This window comes from Acomys minous, assembly GCF_964271855.1.
Source record: "Acomys minous genome assembly, chromosome: 3".
Classification (NCBI taxonomy): Eukaryota; Metazoa; Chordata; class Mammalia; order Rodentia; family Muridae; genus Acomys; species Acomys minous.
In genome coordinates, this window is record NC_140485.1 from 21,239,970 (window position 1) to 21,262,423 (window position 22,454).

Genomic DNA, 22,454 nt, shown 5'->3' on the forward strand with positions numbered 1-22,454 from the left:
TCGTAGTCCACTGGTGAGAGAGGAGAGTTAAGCTGCGGCTGGGTGTTTCTCAAGCTTTTTGATGCCAGCGGAGTTCCTATTCCAGCAAAGTAAGTGGGCTTGTTATTCCTTACAAATGAGCAACTCTGTAGAAAATTCCTAGGCACTGTCTACCGCAGATGTGTTCTGTAAATATTTAAATGTTTTGGGAAGAGGGTTTTTTCTGTTGATCTTAGTGTTTGAGGAACATGGGAAAACTACACCTTCTCATACTAGCGAGGAAGAAATGACCCAGAGAATCCCTGTTTTAAAAGATGTTTGCGCCTTTTCGCCAAGATGGTACCAAAAGCAAAGAAGGAAGCTCCTGCCCCTCCCAAAGCCAAAGCAAAGGCCTTGAAAGCTGAGAAGGCAGTGCTGAAAGGCATCCATAGCCACAAGAAGAAGATCGCACGTCACCCACCTTCTGGTGGCCCAAGACCCTGCAGCTCTGGAGGCAGCCCAAATACCCCTGTAAGAGCACACCCAGGAGAAACACACTTGACCACTATGCCATCATCAAATTCCCCCCAACTCCCGAGTCAGCCATGAAGAAGATAGAGGACAACAACACACTGGTGTTCACTGTGGATGTCAAAGCTAACAAGCACCAGGTCAACAGGTCATGAAGAAACTCTGTGACATTGATACGGCCAAAGTCAATACCCTGATAAGGCCTGATGGAGAGAAGAAGGCGTGTGTTTGGATGGCTCCTGATTATGATGCTCTGGATGTTGCCATCAAGATTGAATCCAGCTGGCTACCTCTAAATACACAGTTTTTTCACCATTAAAAAAAAAAAGATGTTTACACTGGCTGTCAGCTGAGAACATTCAGTCAGTCTGTACTCCATATGGATCCGGGGCACTTCACCATGCTGAAAGCAGAGCCTGGCACTCTTCAGAGAGCAGATGCCTGAGTCTGCAATCCTCTCTGCCACCCATAACAGGCAGGGCACTGAAGTTGCAGTGGCAACAACTGTAAACCAATTGACGCTGTAAGAGCAAAGCAGACTGAGCTAATCCCTGAGTTACACACAGGGGAGAAGGGATTGCCTCCCTGTGCAGGAGGGCAGACAGAGGGGTACACAGGACCAAGACCCTGGGCCCAGCTCCTCCTGAGTGATTGGTTCCTTAGCATGTCTAGGTCTCAGTTTCCTCCATCTTTAAAGTGGAGATCACTTCCTGTCTCAAAGGCTCATATGAAGATTACTGTAGGCAACACTTTTCTCCTGGTCTCCTCACCCCTGGGCAGAGGAGAGAGTACTAGCCCCCAGTTTTCTGACATCACCCTAACAGGAAAGAGAGTGACTCCTAAGTCACTATGGAAACCCTGAAGCCTTATGCTGTTTTTAAAAATTATATTATATCCAATATAATATAAATTATACTATATTACAGTATAACTCAAAGGTATATTGTACTTAGTAGAGGAGGTAAGCAAATGTGCATGTCCATCTTTCCAGAAGGAGTCGCAGCTGTGCAAACCCCTCCCGTGTGCGCTGTGTGAAGGGAGTTGCAGAATGATATGAACACTGTTACTCCACTTTTTTTCATTAAAAGCTGTGTGGCTGGATCCAGGAAAACATCTCTGAGGAGCAGAATGGGGAAGAAAAAAGGAGCCAGAGCTGCTCTCTGCACATGAGATACACTGCACAGAAGAGACATCGTGAGACACTGGGGCAGCAACTCAGGGATACAGTGGTTCCCTAGCAGGAAAGGGGCGACTGTAGAAATTCATAATGGCTTCATTGCAAATAACGACTCAGAATATTGGAAAACTGGTCATTACTTATTGGTACAAATCATTAAAGTCAGAACCTTCCTCCTCTCCGTGTGGATACACACTGTTCAGTTTGTGCTGAGGAGAGTCTGTTGAGTTGCTGCCTCATGGAAGAGTCAGCACCTTGATTGTCATGATGGGTTGAGTAAAATGTGAGTTGGGGAAAATGTCCATGAAAAGCTTGATGCTATAAGCATTCGTGGCTGGGTCTAGCTAACGAGTGAGTGCCCATGACATGGCCCTGTCATATATGCTGTTCTTTTACAGAACATACGAACTCTTCTTGCATGGCGGCACTCCTTACGAGAAAGGTGTTGAAGTGGACCCTTCAGTGTCCAGAGGAGGTACAGCCCTCATGTGTGACCCCGTCAGCTGGCTTCTCCGCACCATGACCCTGCCATAAGCAGGTTAAAGGAGGGAGGGTTTAGCTGGATCTACATTTTCACAGGATTCAGTCTTTGGTCACTGGGCCCTGCCCCTTTGAGCCTGTGTTAACAGGGAATATGGCAACACATGTGGTGAAGAAGCCTCTGCATCCTGTGATGGTGGGGGCAGCCCAGAAGGGCAAGGGCCCGTATCTCCTTCATAGGGTGCCTGAATGTGCCCCCAATGGCCTGCATGTGTCTTTGAAAGCCCCAGAAGGTTCCAGGTTTATGCTATAAAGAAGGATAAACAGATGGCCCTTCCTTGAGGAAAGGGTTTATTTGAATTACACCTTTACATGATGTCCATCATGGAAGTAAGTCAGGGCAGGAGCCATGGAGGGGTGCTGCTTACTGACTTGCTCCTCATGACTTGCTCAGCTGCTTTCTTAATTGAACCCAGGACTACCAAACCCGGGATAGGCCCACCCACATGGGGCGCCCTCCCTCATCAGTCACTCATTAAGAAAATGCCTACAGGCTTGCTTGCAGCATTATCTTATGTAGGCATTTTCTCACCTGAGGTTCCCATCTCTCAGATGATTCTACCTTGTGTCAAGTTGATGTAAAACTGCCAGCATGGTACTTGTAACAGACAGAGAAAAAGCTAATTCAAAAGGTGTAGATATTTGAATGTATGCCAGGTTGCCCTCCAAAAGAACTGAGTGCCCTTAGTACCATCCACCAGTGCCCTTAGTACCATCCGCCATCCACCCAGCAGTGCCCTTATACCATCCACCCAGCAGTATGCTGGAGAAGCAGGAAATGGACGTAAGACAGAGAGGGTTCTTCCTCATAAAGCGTGAGTCCAGAAGACATGTAGTGCCTGTGTGTTCCTCCACCACCTGGGTCCTGCTTGGTGCTCCAGATTCCACAGTGCCAGTGCCTCACCTTTCGGAACAGACAGGGCTTTGGAGTCTGAGGATCTGTTGTTCTACCTGGAGCCAGGCATGGTTTGTCAGCTCCCCTTTTTCGTGCCACAGAGCATCCTGTCACAGTGCCGTGTGAGGTGCCCTCTGGAGATACATAGGCCCACATATCAAGGCAAGCCCACAGAAGCTGGGCAGGCGAGCATCGCCTTTGCTGTAGTCCAGCACACTGGCTGCAGATTCTCACTGAATGTGTGTCTAAATGAGTGTTGTGCCAAGCACTTAACCTCTTGCCTCCATATTCCTGCTGTCTTTATAGCACAGGGCAGTGCTTTCCTCCAGATGATAGCCATTCGGAGGCAGCCTCAGCTTCTGGTGAAACTGCGGTCTCTGAACAGGAGGTCAAGGGCCATGCTCAGGTGAGTGGCTGGTCTGACCTCTCTCAGGAGAGTGGGGGGGGGGACAAGTGAGGGGGGCTGCTTGCTCGACTTTGTCACTTGCCGCTTTGTCTTGCCTCTTTGAGTACTTTGTCAGAATTCCAGCCAGGCAGCGGAATACTAATAAAGCATAGCTTCACTTCCTCTTCAGCTAGCTAAAGTGGTAGGTAATAGATGTAAGGCCTGGAGAGATGGCTCCGTGTTAACAGCACTTGCTGCTCTTCCAGAGGACCTGGCTTTGATTCTATCACCCACGTTAGGCAACTTTCAGCCATCCATTTTCCATCTCCAGGGGATCCAATACACTCTTCTGGCCTCCATGGGCACCTGCACACACGTGATACATACACATATACATCTAGGTTTTTAAATGATAGAAGAAACATTAGATTATTAAGACACTCCTGACCAGGTGGGGATTACCACTGTGTAGTCCTATCCCAAGGGGCCTTCTTCTTTTCCATGTCAGGTTTAGGAAGAACTAGTTCATGTGTAGCAAAATTACCTCTTACCAAGCAGTTCTCTGAGTCTTGTCAAATGTGCATGATGATGTACCAGTCCCTGCAGGCAAGATGGAGAACATCTCATTCTCTCTTTAAAAAAGAAAGTTCTCTTGGGGGCTGGAGAAATGGCTCAGAGGTTAAGAGCATTGTCTGCTCTTTGAAAGGTCCTGAGTTCAATTCCCAACACCACATGGTAGCTCACAACCATCTATAATGAGATCTGATGCCCTCTTCTGTTGTGCTGGTGTTACATGGAGGCAGAACACTATAAACATAATAAATTAATGTTTTAAAAAAAGTTCTCTCATGTTCCTTTGCAATGCCTGCCCAGCCCCAACCTCAAGCAGCCATTCATATGTCCTCTTCTTCAACACGACTACGTTTTCCAAACCATCACGAACGGTATTCTGTAGACTTGGTATCTGGCTTCTTTCACTCAGCGAGATGCACTGCAGGCCCAGCCATGCTGCTGGTGTGTTAGCAACTCAATCCTTCTCTTTTGTTCTTTTAAAGTTATGCATCTATTTTTATTTCCATTAGAGAAATATTATCTGTATAAGACTTTGGTCTTCTTCTGTACTATTCAAGTTTGAAATTTTAAATCGATTTCCTATATCTAACACAAGAACTATATATTTCACATGAACACCTTAATATAATGAACTCAGTCAGGTGTGCTCTTTACTATTGCTCACCTTCCTCTCCCCTCCCCCTCTGAGGCTGAGGCAGTGGCTGAGCTGAGTCTTTTCTCACACTCAGCAATGTGTGTGCCGATGTGATCAGGACACCAGTCCCTCTGTATGAATGATCTCCAACTAACATCAAATCTCCAGAGAGATGGCCATTTCCATCACAACCACAGCCACTCTGGTCACGCTTGTATTTCCCAGCATATTTGTAAAAACTGAGGTGTGAAAACATTCTAAAAGTGCCAGAGTCAACATCAGCATGGCTGCTTACAGTCATGCGGTGGTGAAGGGCCGCTGGACAGCGACTGCTTCCGTTTTACTTTGACTTACTTTGGATAAAGCGGCGACTTGGTAAGCAGCCCCAGAAATACATTGTAGATCTCATTGACAGTCAGACAGAAAAACCACTGTCTTTGCCACCTTAGAGAAGTCACACAGCCTGCAGCCTTCAGAATTTCACCTAGGTAATTAAGAGCCTGTTTAGCTTCTTCTACTACCCCTCCTGGCACAAGCTGCCCAGTGGAAGGACCCATGCCTACCTGTTCAGAAATGTAAATGGCCCTGTCCACTAGCACAGCTTGGCACAAACTTCATGCACAAAAGACTATTTCCAAATGGTTCCCAAAGCATCTGTGCATCTGTAGGCCAGATGTGGACACGAGGTGTCTTCAGTCCCTCTCTGCCTTAATATGTTATACTGAGGCAGGGTCTCTCATGTGAACCCAGAACTTGTTGGCTTGACTAGTCTATCTAGTCTGCTTGCTCTGGGGAGTCTCTGTTTCTGCCTCCCACTTACTGTGGTCCAACTTGGTCCTCTTTGTTCTAAATGGTGTTGTGCTTGATGAATAGGTCGCTGTTTCTAGATCTGATCAGTTAGTAATAAACCTTCTCCAAATATTTGCATATAGCATTTACATACAGTCTAATGGGGTAAAAATGCCTAGGAATAGACTTGCTTGCTGATAGAGTATAGCTTTAACTTGATAGGAAGCTGCCTGACTATTGTCTGTATACTGTGCCATTCATTTACACTATCAGCAGCAAAGCTTCAGGGTTTCAGTTACTCTGCATCTTGGCAGCACTTGGTATTACCTTGTCGGGGTGGGTGGATCAGTCTGAATGTGAGCAATGTTTACTCCTGGTTGTTTTAATTTGTATTTCCTCAGGAAGACTGATTCTACATGAGTGACATCCCAGATCTACCAGCGCCTCAGTGCCCTGTAGTCATTTAGTCATTTTTCTCAGGATCTCAAACTTCACAGCAATCAGCTCAATAAAGCTGAAGTAAGATTTAATAAAAGGAAGCATATAAAAACACTTAGCCCGTAGTTATGCATGACATGCACAAAAACATAGTGGTGCTCACTCTATGTGCTGGTGTAATTATCTTATGCATCGATGAATGTAGATGTGAGCCCAGGATTTGTTCAAATGAGCATCTGGTAAGACCAGATACAATCTTAATAGGCTTTGAAGGGTTGACCACAGGGCACAGAGGGCACCAGACAGAGAAAGGGAAGAACGCATATAGGGCAGAGCCTGCTGCAGAGGACTGCGCTGCCAGGACCTGCTCACTGCTCACCAGTCATCTGGAAGGAGGGAAGATGTGCCAGTGAGCTAGCTCGCAGATAGAGATGCTTGCCACCGAGCCTGAGTATGATTCAGTGAACAAGGGCTTGGTCTGCCCCTCAGAGTGCTGTTTTCAGTCCAGGTTGTCCGTTAGTCTAAAGAAGCCTTTTCTAAGCCGGGCGTGGTGGCGCACGCCTTTAATCCCCGCACTCGGGAGACAGAGGCAGGCAGATCGCTGTGAGTTCGAGGCCATCCTGGTCTACAAAGTGAGTCCAGGATTGCCAAGGCTACACAGAGAAACCCTGTCTCAAAAAACCAAAAAAAAAAAAAAAAAAAAAAAGAACCCTTTTCTAGCCTCATGCCAAAGAGTGCCGCATACTTTACAGTTCAGTCTGTCAGCAGCCATTAATAACTTATTCATGGATACTGTTTACTCTTAGCTTTATTTTTATCCCTAGATATTCATGGAGCTTCTAAATCCACCCTCCCCCTTTTGGCCAGCCTTCCCTTGAAAAAGTGTTTCTTTCCAAGGTGAGGGAACAAAAGCCTTACAGTTGTAGCCTCTGTATGGTAAGAGCCCAGACCTTCCGTCTTCACTCTCCCTATTGCAGCACTGCCCGCTGTGGCCAGGGACAGCTCTCAGTGCAGTGTTTCTTGGCTCAAACACTGCTTCTCAGGTACTTCTCACTGTTTCAGGACCAAGCTGGCCTGCGTGGCACAAAGATCATCTATCTGAAACTGTGAACACTGCCTTGTGTTGCAGGTCATAGGTCCGTGTCCCCCAGACTTCAGGGACCAGCTGAGGCATGTGTTAAGCACTGCTCATAGTAGGCACAGACATGAATGAGTAACATGATTTTCAGGTAGATATCTTCCTGCTTGTGCTTTTTTTGCGTCACTCCCGCTGTCCTCAGCCTCTCCCCATGTCTGCTATGTGTCCTTTTCTTTCAGACCCACAGACTTAAGCTGTGTCTTGAAATTGCCATTCTACTTTGAGCACCGTTTTGGTGTGATCCAAGCACAGGTGTGATCCAAGCACAGGCTTCTCACAGAAACCAGGCCAAGGACTTTCTGGGGCAGGGGGCTGTAGACTGTGAGGCCTGTGCTGTGGGTTCAAGGAGACCTATGCTGCAGGTTCACTCAGGCTTTACCCACAATTGTGTGAGTGTCCACACCAGGGAAGTGAAGACAGGCATGGCTGGCCTATTCAGCGTCCTCACTTCCATGGATGGGAGAAGAAGGGTAACACCCCCCCCCCCAGTTATTCTCCCTTTTAAAGGTGTACCCCACTTCTAGCCCAACCTGCCCTGCTAGCCAACTTTACCTGGGTTTAACTACATGTAGTTCTCTTCTGCTACATGGCGAGAGATGCTCAGTGGGTTCTTTCTGTTATGCCAAGGAGGACGCAACAGTAGAGGCCTGGCCGCTGGTGAGAAGCCCAGTTTGACTTTTTTTTTAATATAGATTATTTTTTCATGTGAGTTCATGGTTTTTGTTTGATTGGTTTTAGTTTTTGGTTTTGGCTTTTGATGGTTGTGAGCTACCATGTGGTTGCTGGGAATTGAACTCAGGACCTCTGGAAGATCAGACAGTGCTCTTAACCTCTAAGACAGTTCTGCAGCCCCTCCAGTTTGAATTTTCACTGATGCCCATTTCCACCTAAGACCCAGCTTGCTTGCAATGCCTCACCCATCCAACATTTTTGCATATGCCTTAGGTATCACCTGTATATCAGAAGACATGAAAATACAAAGTACAGACCCATTTCTCATACCAGTTTCTTTGCACAAGGAAGGGCCCTGCCCCCTGGTTCCACAGCCTCAGTTTGTGGTGAGCCTGTTCCCTGACAGTAGCTCCTGTTCAACTCCTCCAAACTTGTCCCATTTCCTTTCTTCCTTCTTTCCTTCCTTTTTTTCTGAGATATGGCCTCTCTACTATGTGTCTCTGGTTGTCTTGGGAACTTACTATGAATAGAGTGGTCTTGAATTCACAAAGATTCACCTGCCTCTGCCTCCCGAGTGCTGATGTTAAAAGCATGCACCATCCCTCAACCCCCACCTAGAGCCATTTTCCAAACATACTTAACTTGACTTGGTTTGACCAAAGACACTTCTGAGGTCCTGAGGGGAGAGAGCTCTGAGGTCAGGCTCTTGGGGTTCTAAATGTCAGGAAACATTGGTCCAGAGCAATGGTCTGTGTAAATTCCTACAAAGTTATTTTCCTTTGTTCAGTGCATTCCATCCTTTTCTTTTACTTATCTTTCACTCTTGTTTAAAATACACTAAGAATGTCACTGCTGGGCCTACTCATTCACTCCGTCCCCAGCTTGCCGGTCTTCAGGTGAAGCTAGCATGAAGCAGTTCCCACTTCTTTGGCTCACCCTTTAGTAGCTTAGAATTTCTGGTCATCTTAGGTTTGGAAAAAATGAGGTAATTTCTAAGGGAAAAAAAGTGACACACCATTGCCTCATGCAGTAGGGAGGTGGAAGGAAAGGAGTAGCCACACTGAAGGAGAACCCACGCCTTCCAGACAGACGGAGCAGACAGGTCTGTAGGAAAAGGGGGCAAATAGAAGGAAGGAAGGAAGGTTCCGCCCCCATCCCCTGGCAAAATCAGTAACAGGCATTCAGCATGAGCCCCATACTTGGCATGCCACGGAGCACTGCCCACAGAGGCCACAGCTACATCTAGAATATCCTTAGGAGTCATGAGCTTACAGGGCATGGTGGCATCAGGACACCACAAGTGGTCCTCAACACTCAGTCATGAAATATTGGCATTTTTATATGCTCAGCAAACCAAACAGTACATATGACTGGACGAGGCAGGGAATGGTCCGGGATGGTCATCTGCACTCTGTGTAGCTGTGGACTCCTTTGCTCCTGCACACCAGCGCAATAGTCACATTCATCTCTTCTTCCAGCCAACTGGAAGCCTGAACATTGCCTGTGTGATCATTTTCCCTTCTAAAATTTACTAGATATTAAAATAAGGGATTAGTTATAAAGATTAAGGCCACTTTTGTAACCTTTAAATTATATTTGTCCTGAGTCTAAAGCAAGACTCACAGTAGTTGGATTTATCTTTTTAAAATCTTTCCTTCAATCCATACATTATGCTTGGGGACTTTTGATCCACTCACATTTAATGTAGTTGCCCATGGGATGTGCCATCATTTTGCCATTTGTTACTTATTTTCTGTATGTCTTGTAGATTTTTTTTCTTTCGCTTTCTTTCATACTGTTTTCCTTTCTGTTTAATTTTTTTTTTTTTTTTTTGGCCACTGACACTTTTGATTCCCTTTTCATTTCCATTTGTGTATAATCTGTAAATCATGTGTATTTGTTTGCACACACTCATGTGCATGTGTACGTTCACCATGGAGATTACATATTTCACCCCCCAAATTATAATAATCTATCTTAAACTGCTACCATTTTTTAACTTAAATATTAAATTCTTTTTTGTGCCCTTGCAATATACTAGACACTATATTAAATGCTACACCTGCTTTGTTTTAATCCTCAGTAACCTGAAATTCAGGTATTTCGCTTGGCATCCTTGGAAACAAAAGCACATAGAGAGTGATTAATTAATCCCTAGTCTGACTGCTAGAAGTAGCAAAGTTGGGATTCAGTTAAGATCTGTCATGCCTCCTGGGCCCCACCCTGCCCACAAACAGTCTGAACTGGCATTTCCTCTTCTTCCACCACATCAGGCTTGGCAGCCGCATGCTTTGTTCAAGCTTGTAACTCACTAGGCCCTTTCCAAAACAAGACATTAATGACTTTCCTTTCATTTGGCATTTAACATGGGTGTGTGCGCTATCATGGAAGCACAAGCATGCGACGCAGTGCTGAGCATAAAAACATCTATCCAAGGAGACTAGTTAACTCTGGTTAGTGTGGCCACACAGTGCTGAGCATAAAAACATCTATCCAAAGAGACTAGTTACCTCTGGTTAGTGTGGCCACACAGTGCTGAGCATAAAAACATCTATCCAAGGAGACTGGTTACCTCTGGTTAGTGTGGCCACACAGTGCTGAGCATAAAAACATCTATCCAAGGAGACTAGTTACCTCTGGTTAGTGTGGCCACACAGTGCTGAGCATAAAAACGTCTATCCAAAGAGACTAGTTACCTCTGGTTAGTGTGACCATGCTGTGGTGCAACTTCTCCAGTAATAAAGTAAAACTTGGAACTGTTCATTCAAGTAAACCCAGAAGAAAAAAACCCAATAGGTTGGGTTGGAAGGGCCTGTTTAATGACTGGCTTTCTCCTCCTTTTAGTCTGCTGCCAGAAACCTTGGTGGGGAGTATGTGCTCCATTCACTTGCTGATGTTTTACCGACAAATCCTTGGAGATGTGCTTCTGAGAGACAGGACAAACCTGCAGAGTGCTGGTAAGTTTGGGCTGTTTCCTGTGTGTTAATGCTACACCCCTTGGAGGTATGTGCGCTGTGCCAGCCCGTGTCTCCTGCCTCCAGATGTGGCACATGGAATAAGACATTAAATAGCATTGCGTCAGCATGTCACTTAGGAGCTGCTTTGTGAGCTCACACGTGTTCAGCTCTTTCCCACACACTCAGCCTCAGCTTTTCCATTCTGGGCCCATGTGGAAGCACAGTTTCCTTTTCAGTCTTGGAATCATCTGTGACCTATGCATGTCATCTTTTCAGGAAGAAAGCAGAGTCATCCCACATGGCTGTTTTTAACTTAATGAGGCATTTCATGTACCAGTTACAAGTCAGTAAATCAACCTGTACTCTAGTGTCTCTGCACTATTTTTATTCTTGGGATTTCTCTTTATATTAATTTTTATGTATGTATAGTGTGTGTATGAGTTCATGTGCACATGAATACACATGCATGTGCAAGTCCAAGCTTAGTGTTGGGCATCTTTATCCATCACTCTTCACTTTATTCCTGGAGAGAAGGCCTCTCAATTGAGCCCAGAGCTCAATCTTGACTGGCTAGCTCTGGGATCCACTCTCTGTACTGGAATATCTGTAAGCTGCTACACCCAGCTGGTGTTTACGTGGGCTCTGGGGAGTGCAAACTCCAGTCCTCATGTTTGCACAGCACATGGCTTAACCATTTATCTGTTCCCCACTCCTTGTCATTTGTTTGGAGTTCAAAACTTTTCTTCCAAGCCAAATATTAAAACATAATTTTAAAACTCAATAAACATTATACATGGCTCTAAAGTAAAAATCTTCATACTGTTGTATATCATCCAAATTCTAGAAGTCAGTAACTGTCTAGATGCCCACTGCCTGCTGGGTATATGATGTTGTGACTTCTTATGGTGAATGAGAAAATTAGGACTGTACACACTCCCAATGGAGCAACCAAGCCTCAAAACAAAATGGCATGAGTAATCCCTTTAGCCTTTTAAAATGACTGAACATAAGGAAAATAGACAGAGGGAGCATGCACCAAGAAGACCCAAATGAATGTGTAATAAGAGGAAAGGCTTCTATGAGCCGATAATATCAAGATGAAACCAACCTGAGCAAGAGATTAGACACACGGGGTGTGTATGAGAGAGAATCCTTCCTGGTTAGAGTAACTGGTGTGCCTGGAGACCCAAGGCAAGAAAATGCATCTGTGCTGGTGAGATTGCAGTTGACGGTGGGCAGGCATGGGGTAGAGTATGGGCAACAGGACAGCCTGGTGATGCCTCACACTGTGGACAAGTATGTTCCCAGTTAGGAGTCTACATCCAGAGTCTTGCCCCAGTGAAGTAGAGTCAAAAGCTGCACAGAAACATCAAAAGAAATATTTGTAACTCTGGGGAATTATTCTTGAGCTTTAACTGTTTGGTATTTGATCCACCAGCCAGGAACCTTCATCAGTAGCTCTGCTCAAGTACAGGCTCACTGGCTGCTCTTGAGGCAAGGAGGCTGTGCTAGGTGGCTCTCTACTGAAGCACAGGATGGTGGATGTATTGTACTAGGCATTGCTATGCTACCATTTGAATGTGTCTCTTCCAATTTTTGTGCATTGTATTGTGATGATTGAGAGGAGTCAGGCCAAGAGCGCTGCCCATGACTCCTAATGGATGTCAGTGTCTCTGTAGAAGGGCTTGCTGCGGGAATTCAAACTGCCCTGCCAATTCTTCCACATTCTCTCCTATAGAAGGTGCAGTATGGCCATGCCCATTGGATACATTTCAGAACTTCCTAGGATACAGAGATTAAAGGGGACAGACTGCTTTGAGCCCCTCAACTCTCTCAAAGACCAAACTGTGTAAAAGTGTTATCGGCAAATAATTGGTCTAATAATTTTAGACCTGAATGATATGCTGAGATCAAGTATAGTAATATAAGAATGAATTTTGAATTGTGTGTTTCAGATTTGATTAGTCACCCAGTGCTGGCCAGCTTCCCTATGCTGCTGGAGCAGCCCGACGTGATGGATGCTCTCAGGGTGGGTAGCATGTGCTGTGATGGAAACCTGCCATAACCCGGTGTTTCTCAGACCCTGCTCACTCTCTAGCTAACTCAACCTCATCCTTCCGAGCCCAGTGATGTTACTCCCCAGGGGCCACCTCTCTGAGGCAGTGGCAGTGGGGACTCCTGAGTTCCTCATTGTACTTCCTTGCCTGTTATGTTCCTCCATGTAAGATGCCCAAGTGGATGCTCTAAGAGTGAAAGTCCAGAACGGTCTGCTGGGTCAGTCAGCTTGCAGGAGGGTTGGGCATACATACCCTCTTTGATTTATTTCAGCATACCATGCTTTCTGAAACAGCAACTGGATACTAAAGTGGACAGTTTGAAATCTCTCATCTTCAGCTGAATTTGAATTTCCAGATTCACTGTTTCATGTGTCCAAACCTGAAGCGTTAGTGTCAACAAGGGGAGAAGCACTCATACGCAGATAGCATGGCAGGCCTCAAAGATTTAATGGAAGTAGCAAGCGATAATCAGAACTCTGTCTCATTAAAGACCCTTACATGAGGGGGGCCTAACAAAAGGCTGGGGCCACAGCCTAACCTGCTGACAGGGATGTTGTCACAGGTGTGCAAGGATCAGCAGGAACTTTTTGAGGTAGATGGAGTCTATGTGGAGGGGCCACGGGTGGCAGTGCAGAGGCTGCATGTGGAGAGCGAGGATAGCAGGGAGTGATCGTGACCAGGAAGCGTCACTGGAGGACACTCCTTCTGGCAGTGCAGAGACGAGCAGCAGGTGTACAGGACTGTGGCCATGCCAGTTGGACCTCTCACTACTAGAGTAATCATGCTGTCATGAGACAGGGAGGCATAGGCTCCCCTTTACAGGCTTTTTGTCTTATAGGTAAAGGAATTTTAAAACAGACCCAGAAGGAAACCTGAGCATTTTATTGGGTTTTATGCATGAAGTAAGTTAATGCCCAGTGTTCTTGGTTACAGCGTTCCTAACGAGTGTAGCAGGACTCCCAAATGGAATTCACGGTCCAGGTATAAGCCATCACATGGCACAGCCTTTAGAACAGGAGGCTTTTCTGATTGAAGAAATGTGGGCCTGCTTAACATCAGAGGGACCTGTCATAGCAGAACAAGAATATTTTCATATTGGAGTCTGAGAAACAAAACTACAGGACCAGCAAGCTGAGTCTTGGCAGATGCAGGAGGAGGGAGCGGGAGGAGGGAGAGGGCTGGTTGTACTTTCCAAGTCAGAGGTCAAGAGAGCAGGCAGGCATCACAGTGAAGGTCTCAGCAGCAGCCTGGGGTAGGGTGTCCCTAGAAAGAGGGCTGTTTCTCGCTCAGGGTTCCCTTCCAGCATGACTCCATCCCATAGCTACCCACAGCTGAAGGCTACTGAAAGGGCTGTTGTCTTCTAGAACCATTTGGAATGGATAGCTTTCTCTGTTGCTTTTTGCCCCTGCAAGAAAAGGTAGAGGATTGACTTTGGGTTTTCCACTGTCTTTGCCTCAAGAGCCTGTTCATTTCTGCTCACATTCCATTATCCAGAACCAGCATGTGTTCTGCCTTACTTGAAGGGACCTAGAAAAGATAGGCTTCTGTTTGTTGCAGAGGGAAGGGGGTGGGTCGCAGTGTGGTGGCAGTGACCCATGGGTATGGTTTCTATCCCCACCAAGTCCCCTCTGCTTTCTGTGGACTAAAAGCTCAGATGGAGTCTTCACACTGACTGACAGTAGGCAGTTTTCCAGACAGTGAACCTAAATTCCTGAGTGATGCTCACATTGAGCCATAGTGCCTTTCAAAATGTGTGTTATAAAGTGGTGAGTCTCTGGGCTTTACTCAGCTAAGTTCATTTTTAATAATGACAGCTGGCTTGTTGTAAAATACAGTGGCTCTGAAGGCTTCTCCCAGTCTAGAGGCAGTAGATGGAAGTCAGAAAGGTGGGATGGAGGCAGAATTGGCATTAATGGGAGGCAGAAATAACCTCGGCCATACCAAGACTTCTCGCTAGCCCATCAGCACATCCTTTCTCCAAGGGCAATGGGTCCCTGTCTCAGCACCATGTGACCATAGGCACCCACAGGCTGCCCTACCCAGAAGGGTTGATGCCTTCAGGATACCTGTAGAGCCAGGTGCCAGTAGGTTGTTACGTACAAATCTACACAGTCCTGGACAGTCAACCTGGAGATGGGGCACATTCACCCAGCCTTGCGGGCTGCCAAGGACTTGCTTTGCCAAGGTCTTCAGTTCATCCCCACATGGGGTCCCTTGGTCTCTGGCCCGTGTTTAAAGAAGCGTGTGTGAAGCCTGTGGACAGGCTGTAAATGTTTACTTGCAAACCGACGTGTCTGTCTCATCCCTTGTCACTAGTGGGGCAGGCAGAAACACTAGCATAAGGGACTTGGCAGGACTTCTTGGTTCTGTTGCTGTCTCACCTTGGATGTTCATAACTGTCTCAGCATCTGGGCATCATGTGTGGTTGGCACAGGGCTTTGTTTCACCCAGTCTTTTTGTAAGTTGGTTATAATAACCACAAGTTTCTGAGGTGTCTTTCACAGATGGGCCTGCCCTCCCTGTCAGGCTGGTTCTGGATTCCTGGCAATAGATGCCACTGACAATGTTGCCTCTTTTGAGTTAGATGCTATGCAGCAATTCTGACCCTGCCCAAAACTACATATATGTATTACATACAAACATACTACATGCATACTAACTACACAATACATACATGCATGTATACATACACTCATACACACATAACTACACAATACATGCATACATACATACATACATACATAGTAACTACAAAATACATATGTACGTACATGGGAAAGTTGCAGAAGGTGTTACTAGGATTTCTGAGTGCTCTAACGCAGTGTTTGTTCTCCTCTTTAGAGTTCGTGGGCTGAGAAAGAAAGCACACTAAAACGATCAGAGAAGGTAACTGGGTTTTCACACTGACCTTGAGACTGATTTCCCGTGCGTGCATGTGTTCTAACAATGCCACTGTTTCAGTGAGGCAGCCATAGATGGAACCCTTTCCTCAGCTAAGCTGTGTCATTGTGGTCACATAGACACAGTCTAAGAAAGCATCATGTTTGCCTTTTAGTGTAAAAGGACACTGAACAAGATCCTGCAGTGAGCTAGCGAATATCCTTTATGTTTTTAAAAAGCCTTCTAGCTCTCACACATCCATCAGGTAAAGAGAAGGGGAAAGAAAGCTGGCCCTAGTGGTGGATGCTCTGAAAGGACTGCCTGCTTACACTGCTGCAGGCGGTGGTCTAGGTGGGCAAGCCTGGCTACTTCATGGTCTAGCAAATGTGCCCCAGCCCTGTGCCAGATGTGCCCGGGATGGCTATGGCTGTGGCCCAACATATAATTGTAAATGTACTTAAAACACTTGAGATTTGCTTTTGAAAGTTTTTACATGGTTTTCAAGAATTAACTTTGTAGATGACATATTGTGTTGCAGTGTCAGAAGGTTGGATACACCCGAAAGTGTTCATTGTTTGCAAGAAATGTAGGAGAGAAAAGACAGAAGAGCAGGAATTACAGCCATCTGCCTTTACCTGCACTTTACCCAGTCTCTAAGTTCCCAACCTTTCTAGAACAGCAGTGGGTGAGGTGCTGGGCCTCAGGCCCCTGGAAGCTGCCCCATACACCTGGTGTGCCTGGGCTCTCTCTGTGTAAGCAGCCAGCTGCCTGGGGAGCCCTCAGTGCAGTACGGAGCTCAGCTGTAGTACACTCTAGATCGCGCCCCAGCCTGTGGGCCCCAGGCTAGGTGTGGAGTGTCTGATGTCCTCAGGGCTGAGGGACCCTCACTCCCCACCAGTAGATCACACAGAGTGCTGTCCACTTCTTCTCTTCTCTTATATATATATATTGTTGTTGTTGTTTTGTTTTGTTTTTATAGATAAGGTCTTGGCCTGGATCTTATTAAGTAGACATGCTTGGCCTCCAGCTCACAGTCTAACCTCCTCTGCCCCCGAGTGCTGCTGCAATTAAAGGTGTGCACCACCATGTCCAGGGCCATTTCATTCTGACATGGAGACGTTTATCTCTGGCAGACAATAATCCAGCTATGTCTCTACAGCCACCTTTAATTGTGGTGTATGTGTGCGGAGAGGTGGGGGGAGTAGATTGTAACACCACTTTGGCCTCCTTGACAGAACATGTGACACTCTCAGTGGAGCTTAGGAGACTCCTTGGTCTGTCAGCCTCTGCAGAGGAGAGGCCTGCTAAGCTCTGTTGCACCTTGACTCTCCTTCCCACGGGCTCAGAGCGCATTGCCTGCCAGGTCCTCTGTCCCGTCCCTCAGTGGCTTTTAGCTGACAGCTCGCAGAATTTTGTGTTGGAGAGCAGTGGTGTGCATCTGCTCATAGTCCTTTTGTGATGTTGTCCCAGAGAGACAATGAGCTCCTGAAGGCCAAGTTCCTCCTGGTCTACCACGACTGTGTTCTCCCTCTTCTGCATTCCACGCTGCTGCCCCCGCTCAGGTGGGCTGAGGAAGAGACGGAGGCCGCTCGATGGAAGGCCATCGCTGACTTCCTCAAGCAGAGCCGAGAGAACGAGGGTTCCCTGAAGGCTCTGCTCTCACCAGATGGGGTTCACAAGCCATTTGACATTTCAGAGCAAACCTATGACTTCCTGGGTGAAATAAGAAAGAACTTAGCCTGATGGTGGCCACAGCATCTGATGCCCACTGCACCTGGTGAGCTCCCGATGGTGACTTGGCTCAAACAGCAGAACCAAAAGAAACAGATTTGTTAGAACTTAAGTCATATTCTTTTGTCTACAAATTGTATTTTCTTTTCTTTTCTTTTCTTTTTTTTTGTTTGTTTGTTTGTTTTTTGTTTTTCAAGACAGGGTCTCTCTGTGTAGCCCTGGCTGTCCTGGACTCGCTTTGTAGACCAGACTGGCCTCGAACTCACAGTGATCCGCCTACCTCTGCCTCCCAAGTGATGGGATTAAAGGTGTGTGCCACCACACCCAGCTGCAAATTGTATTTTCAAAGAAATATCTAATAATTTGACTGTATGTAAGACAATAAATAAATTTTACAAAGAATATTGTTATAACTAGGTTTGAATTTTTTTCACGACACCAGTTTCTTAAGTGTCAAGCTAAAAGTGTGGATGACAATAAAAGCAGAATTTTTAGCAAAGGCTGAACTTGTGATTATCCAAGAAAGTGAAAATACAACCCACCAACTGGGAAAAGATACTTCCAAGGCCTAAAATATGGAGCTTAGTTTCCAGGGCGGGGCTCTGGTATCGAGCTTGTCTAGTTGATGCAAGCCCCTGGGCTGCAACCTCAGCATTGCAGACAGTCCAATATGCAGACTGTGTCAGCTGCTGGATATTGCTAATGATATGCACAGGTGTTGTGAGTTATTTAATTCAGTCTCTCATTTGGAATGATTTTCCCCTGATTAGAACAAACACAGAATCTTTGTCTTTTCAAGTCAATATAAAAGTTCTTTGTCAAAAAGAAAAGTTCTTACACACATTGAAGAGTGGTGCCTACACGGCTCGTCATAGAATACTCAGGTCTTACTGCATTTCAGATAACCTCACACACCTTGTCTCAGACCTCTGTTGTTGACAACTGTAACACAGGTGTCACTCAGGTGCCTGGCTGTGCTGTCAGGTGACCTGGCTGATAATGACAGTACCATGGCACTGCTGAGCACCTGGTCATATTCGTGAGTGCTCTCATTAGCTGGCTGGTCCTCTGAGCTATTGGAGAACACAGGTTCTGATGCATAATACTGTTGAAGAGACAGACCAAGCAGGTTATGACTTACAGAAGATCAGAGCTAGTCAGTGGCATAGCTGCTGCGCCATGCATCATGTCTGCTGCCTCAGAGGCCCTACCTCATCATGCAAACTTAAGAATTACATATGGAGACAGGCCGTACTTATTACCACCAGCCTGCTGCCTCATGTAATACATTATTTAAAAGAAAAAATGTGCAAATAAAACTTAAGAAAGAAAAAAAAAACTTAAGAAAGAAATTTAAAGAAAAATATGGATGAATGAAAAGGCCAACCTAAACTTTTAAGAATCCCGAAAATGTATTTTATTTATTTTTTAATATATTTTATTAATTTATTCATATCACATCTCAATTCAAAAAGGTATTTTAATAGTGTATTGCCCTATAAGAAACATTTATTGTCAGAAATTCATTATATTATGACACTTGTGAGCTGTTTCGACTTCCAGGAGGCCCAGGCCCTTAAAGGTCCCATTCCTTTTTGACGTGCCACGCTGGCACTAAGCCTCCAGTCGGTGAAGTGTGGGGGGGCATACTTAAATTCTATGCAAACCACAACAGGCCTTGAATTCAGAAATTAACATGGTCTGGCAGGATTGCTGACCCATGACATGACAGGCAAATGGGAACTTGGCCTTGAACTCCTCCATGTGAGTCCCTCTGTCCTTGGTGACCTGCACCCCTCTGTCTGAGCCCCTTCTGTCCTTGATGACCTGCACCCTCTGTGTGAGCCTCCTCAGTGACCTGCACCCCTCTGTGTGAGCCTCCTCAGTGACCTGCACCCCTCTGTCTGAGCCCCTTCTGTCCTCAGTGACCTGCACCTCTCTGTGTGAGCCTCCTCAGTGACCTGCACCCCTCTGTGTGAGCCTCCTCAGTGACCTGCACCCCTCTGTGTGAGCCTCCTCAGTGACCTGCACCCCTCTGTCTGAGCCCCTTCTGTCCTCAGTGACCTGCACCTCTCTGTGTGAGCCTCCTCAGTGACCTGCACCCCTCTGTGTGAGCCTCCTCAGTGACCTGCACCCCTCTGTCTGAGCCCCTTCTGTCCTCAGTGACCTGCACCCCTCTGTCTGAGCCCCTTCTGTCCTCAGTGACCTGCACCCCTCTGTCTGAGCCCCTTCTGTCCTCGATGGCCTGCACCCCTCTGTGTGAGCCTCCTCAGTGACCTGCACCCCTCTGTGTCAGCCCCTTCTGTCCTTGATGACCTGCACCTCTCTGTGTGAGCCTTTTCTGTCCTTGGTGACCTGCGTCCCTCCCTGTGAGCCCCCTCTGTCCTTGGTGACCTGCACTCCTCTGTGTGAGCCCCTTCTGTCCTCGGTGACCGGTAAGAGAGTATTGAAGACAGTTTTCTGCCCATCATTCTAAGACACACTTCCTAGGCAGCTCCTCTCGTTCCCAGGGCCTCTCTAACTGCTGTTCCCTGAGACCCTGCCTGGTAGATGTACACAGGGACCCCAAGGACTCTGTCCTACCCAGCCTCTTGGAGGCCAGTTTTTAAGGGAACCTGAGACCACATCACAACCACCCACTGTAAAGTCAGGCTTTTCTGTAGAATCCATGGTGGGTGGGTGGGTTTGGGTTTTTGAGACAAGTTTTCTTTAATGCTATTTTTTTTTTTAAACTGGTTGCCTTATTCTTGACCTGGGGCTAGGTATTTGGGATGAAAATAAGTACTGGCAAATTCCTTTTAGTATATGTAAGGCCAGGAGGAAAAGCCATTTCCAGAAGTCTCAGGCTCTCTTTTCTGCTCACTTGAATTGTGTCAGGAGTTGACAGGTGTGGACATTTTCGCAGTTTTTGACATATGAGGAAAGTACAGAGGCAGCCACCAACAGTTTGGGCGATGCTAGACCAGCAAGGGAGAGGCATGGATTTTGAGCCTGAATAGAGGGGACAGTGCCATAGAGCAGTGTAGCCCTGCCTATGAGAACCTCCTCCTTCCTTTCAGTCAGCGGAATCTTGTTTTTGCAGCTAAACCTCTCTGGCTTTTTAAATGTCGCTTTTTAGCTTCCAAAACAGGAAAAGGTTGTCAGGGAGCCAAAACCATCCTGGAAACAGCCCTGGGGCATGTGTGTCAAGAAATGAGGCTCAGCAGCAGGCTGAGTTAAGCCTGCAGGGGAGAAGAGGAATAGGAGAAGGCAAGCCAGGACGAGCTTCCCCATGGGGAGGAGGGGCTACCTGGAAGGTGAGGAGGCTCCCTATATCAGAACCGTATAAACTAAATCGTGAGCCCATTCTTCTGTAGACTTAGACTCCTAGCCTCTTTATTACCTCTAGACCACCTTGTTTGGGCAGTGTTCCTGTCCTCTGCTCTGTATACAAGGCTAGCTGGCCTATGATCTTCCTGGAACTTCTGCCTCCCAACTGAGGAATGCTGGTATCACAGATGCTTTGTAGTGCATCCTGCTTTATGTGGGCCCTGGGGATTTGAACCCAGGTCCTCACACTTTTGTAACAAGCACCCTACCCACTGGACTGTTTCCTTAGCCCTCCGAGTGTTCTGTGATCAGGTGTGCTGGAGGACCCATCGTGCCTGGGAGCTTGAGATGGAGATCAAGGGCAGGAGACTCGGGCTTCGGTGAGTCTGTGGCCCTGTGAACTCCTGAGGAGTCTCCAGACTCTAGCATCCCTGCGAACAGCACAGCCTTCCCTGGCCATTCCAGGAGCATCTTAGAAAGCCACCATCTCAGGCTGGAGAGATGGCTCAGAGGTTAAGGGCACTGGCTGCTCTTCCGGAGTTTCTGAGTTCAATTCCCGGCAACCACATGGTGGCTCACAACCATCTATAGGCCCTCTTCTGGCCTGCACATACACACGTGGGCAGAGCACTGTATTAATAATAAATAAATCTAGAAAGAAAGAAAGAAAGCCATCATCTCAGCAAAGGAACAACACAGAGGTGACATCTGCAAGGGAGGGCTTTGTCAGTCTGCAGTGCAGTAGGATATCCTTTGCAGGTCCGCACACTTCCTCTAGTGCAATGAAAGCATTCCCAAGGCAGAGGCGTTCTCTGGCAGGGACAGTGATCAGGCCTGGCTGTTGGCTCAGTTACAGTGTATTTTCTCTCCTCAATTCAAAAAGGTGGGGACAGAACCCTTCTTCCTTAGGTGCCTACACATCTGAGGGGTGTCACTGTATACTCCCTTGTTTATTTAACATGTTGCTGGGACAACTACTGTCCTATCAAGCTGAGCACTGTCTCCGTTCTAACTTAACAGCATGTGCACCTAGTGGCCAGGAACCACATGGAACAACTTCAGAGGGAGGATGTGATGCCTGTGAGGTCCCACAGTGACTCACCTTTGTGACATTTAAGTTCTAACAGTTTGGGCTTTGTAACTCAACTGCTGCACAAACACAAGGACCTGAGTTCAATACACACACACACACACACACACACACACACACACACACACACACACACAAAGCCAAGCACAGGCAGCTCCCTGCAGGCCTCACTAGCAGGCAAGTCTAGACACTTGCTGAGCTGCAGGCCAGTGAGAAACTGTCTCTAAAAGCAAGGTGGACCCGAGGATGTCCTCTGGCCCCCATATGCACATATGTATATACCTGCACAGTCAATCAATTCCAATATCTCTGTACCTAGGGCATTAATGGCCTGATGGCAGTATACCCAGCAATGCACATACATTACACATTCCCATCCGGATGCTCCCTCTCCAAGCCACTCCCTGAACTCGAAGCCATCCCAACTCCAACATCCATGATGCAAAACTTGTTTTGGGACCATGCAAGCCTGATAACACTGTCTCCCGGAGTCCAGCTTGCCAGCACAGTAAATCACATCAACTTGCCGAGGAAGGAATAAGGGATAAGGAAGTGACCAGAGCAGAACTGAACCTGCCACAACAGGTAGGACACTGGTGGCCTATGGCGTGTGACTCAGCGGTGCCTGACACTGAGCAAGGGTGTGTGGAGCTGCGGGCAGCCATATAAAACGGAAATCATTAATGGGCTGCAGCCCACA

At 46.8% G+C, this 22,454-nt stretch overlaps 1 protein-coding gene and 1 pseudogene across 7 annotated transcripts in view; both read left to right on the plus strand.

Moving 5' to 3' along the window:
• Window positions 1–17,749, plus strand: part of NPHP1 (nephrocystin 1) — a 44,297-nt gene extending 26,548 nt beyond the window's left edge. For 5 of the 6 annotated variants that reach the window (XM_084774262.1, XM_084774260.1, XM_084774261.1 and 2 more), the window contains exons 15-21: window positions 7–89; window positions 2,065–2,141; window positions 3,408–3,507; window positions 10,575–10,687; window positions 12,643–12,716; window positions 15,586–15,630; window positions 17,095–17,749. In XM_084774262.1, the coding sequence (XP_084630388.1) occupies window positions 7–89; window positions 2,065–2,141; window positions 3,408–3,507; window positions 10,575–10,687; window positions 12,643–12,716; window positions 15,586–15,630; window positions 17,095–17,367 (765 nt within the window). In that variant the 3' untranslated portion in view covers window positions 17,368–17,749. Of the gene's footprint in view, window positions 1–6; window positions 90–2,064; window positions 2,142–3,407; window positions 3,508–10,574; window positions 10,688–12,642; window positions 12,717–15,585; window positions 15,631–16,859; window positions 17,060–17,094 lie in introns of those variants that run through there. The other variant, XM_084774263.1, reaches the window with a different exon arrangement.
• On the plus strand, window positions 101–2,052 carry LOC311593158 (large ribosomal subunit protein uL23-like; annotated as a pseudogene). Its single transcript has one exon. The product of its transcript is annotated as a large ribosomal subunit protein uL23-like (transcript).
• Window positions 17,750–22,454: the final 4,705 nt, after the last annotated feature.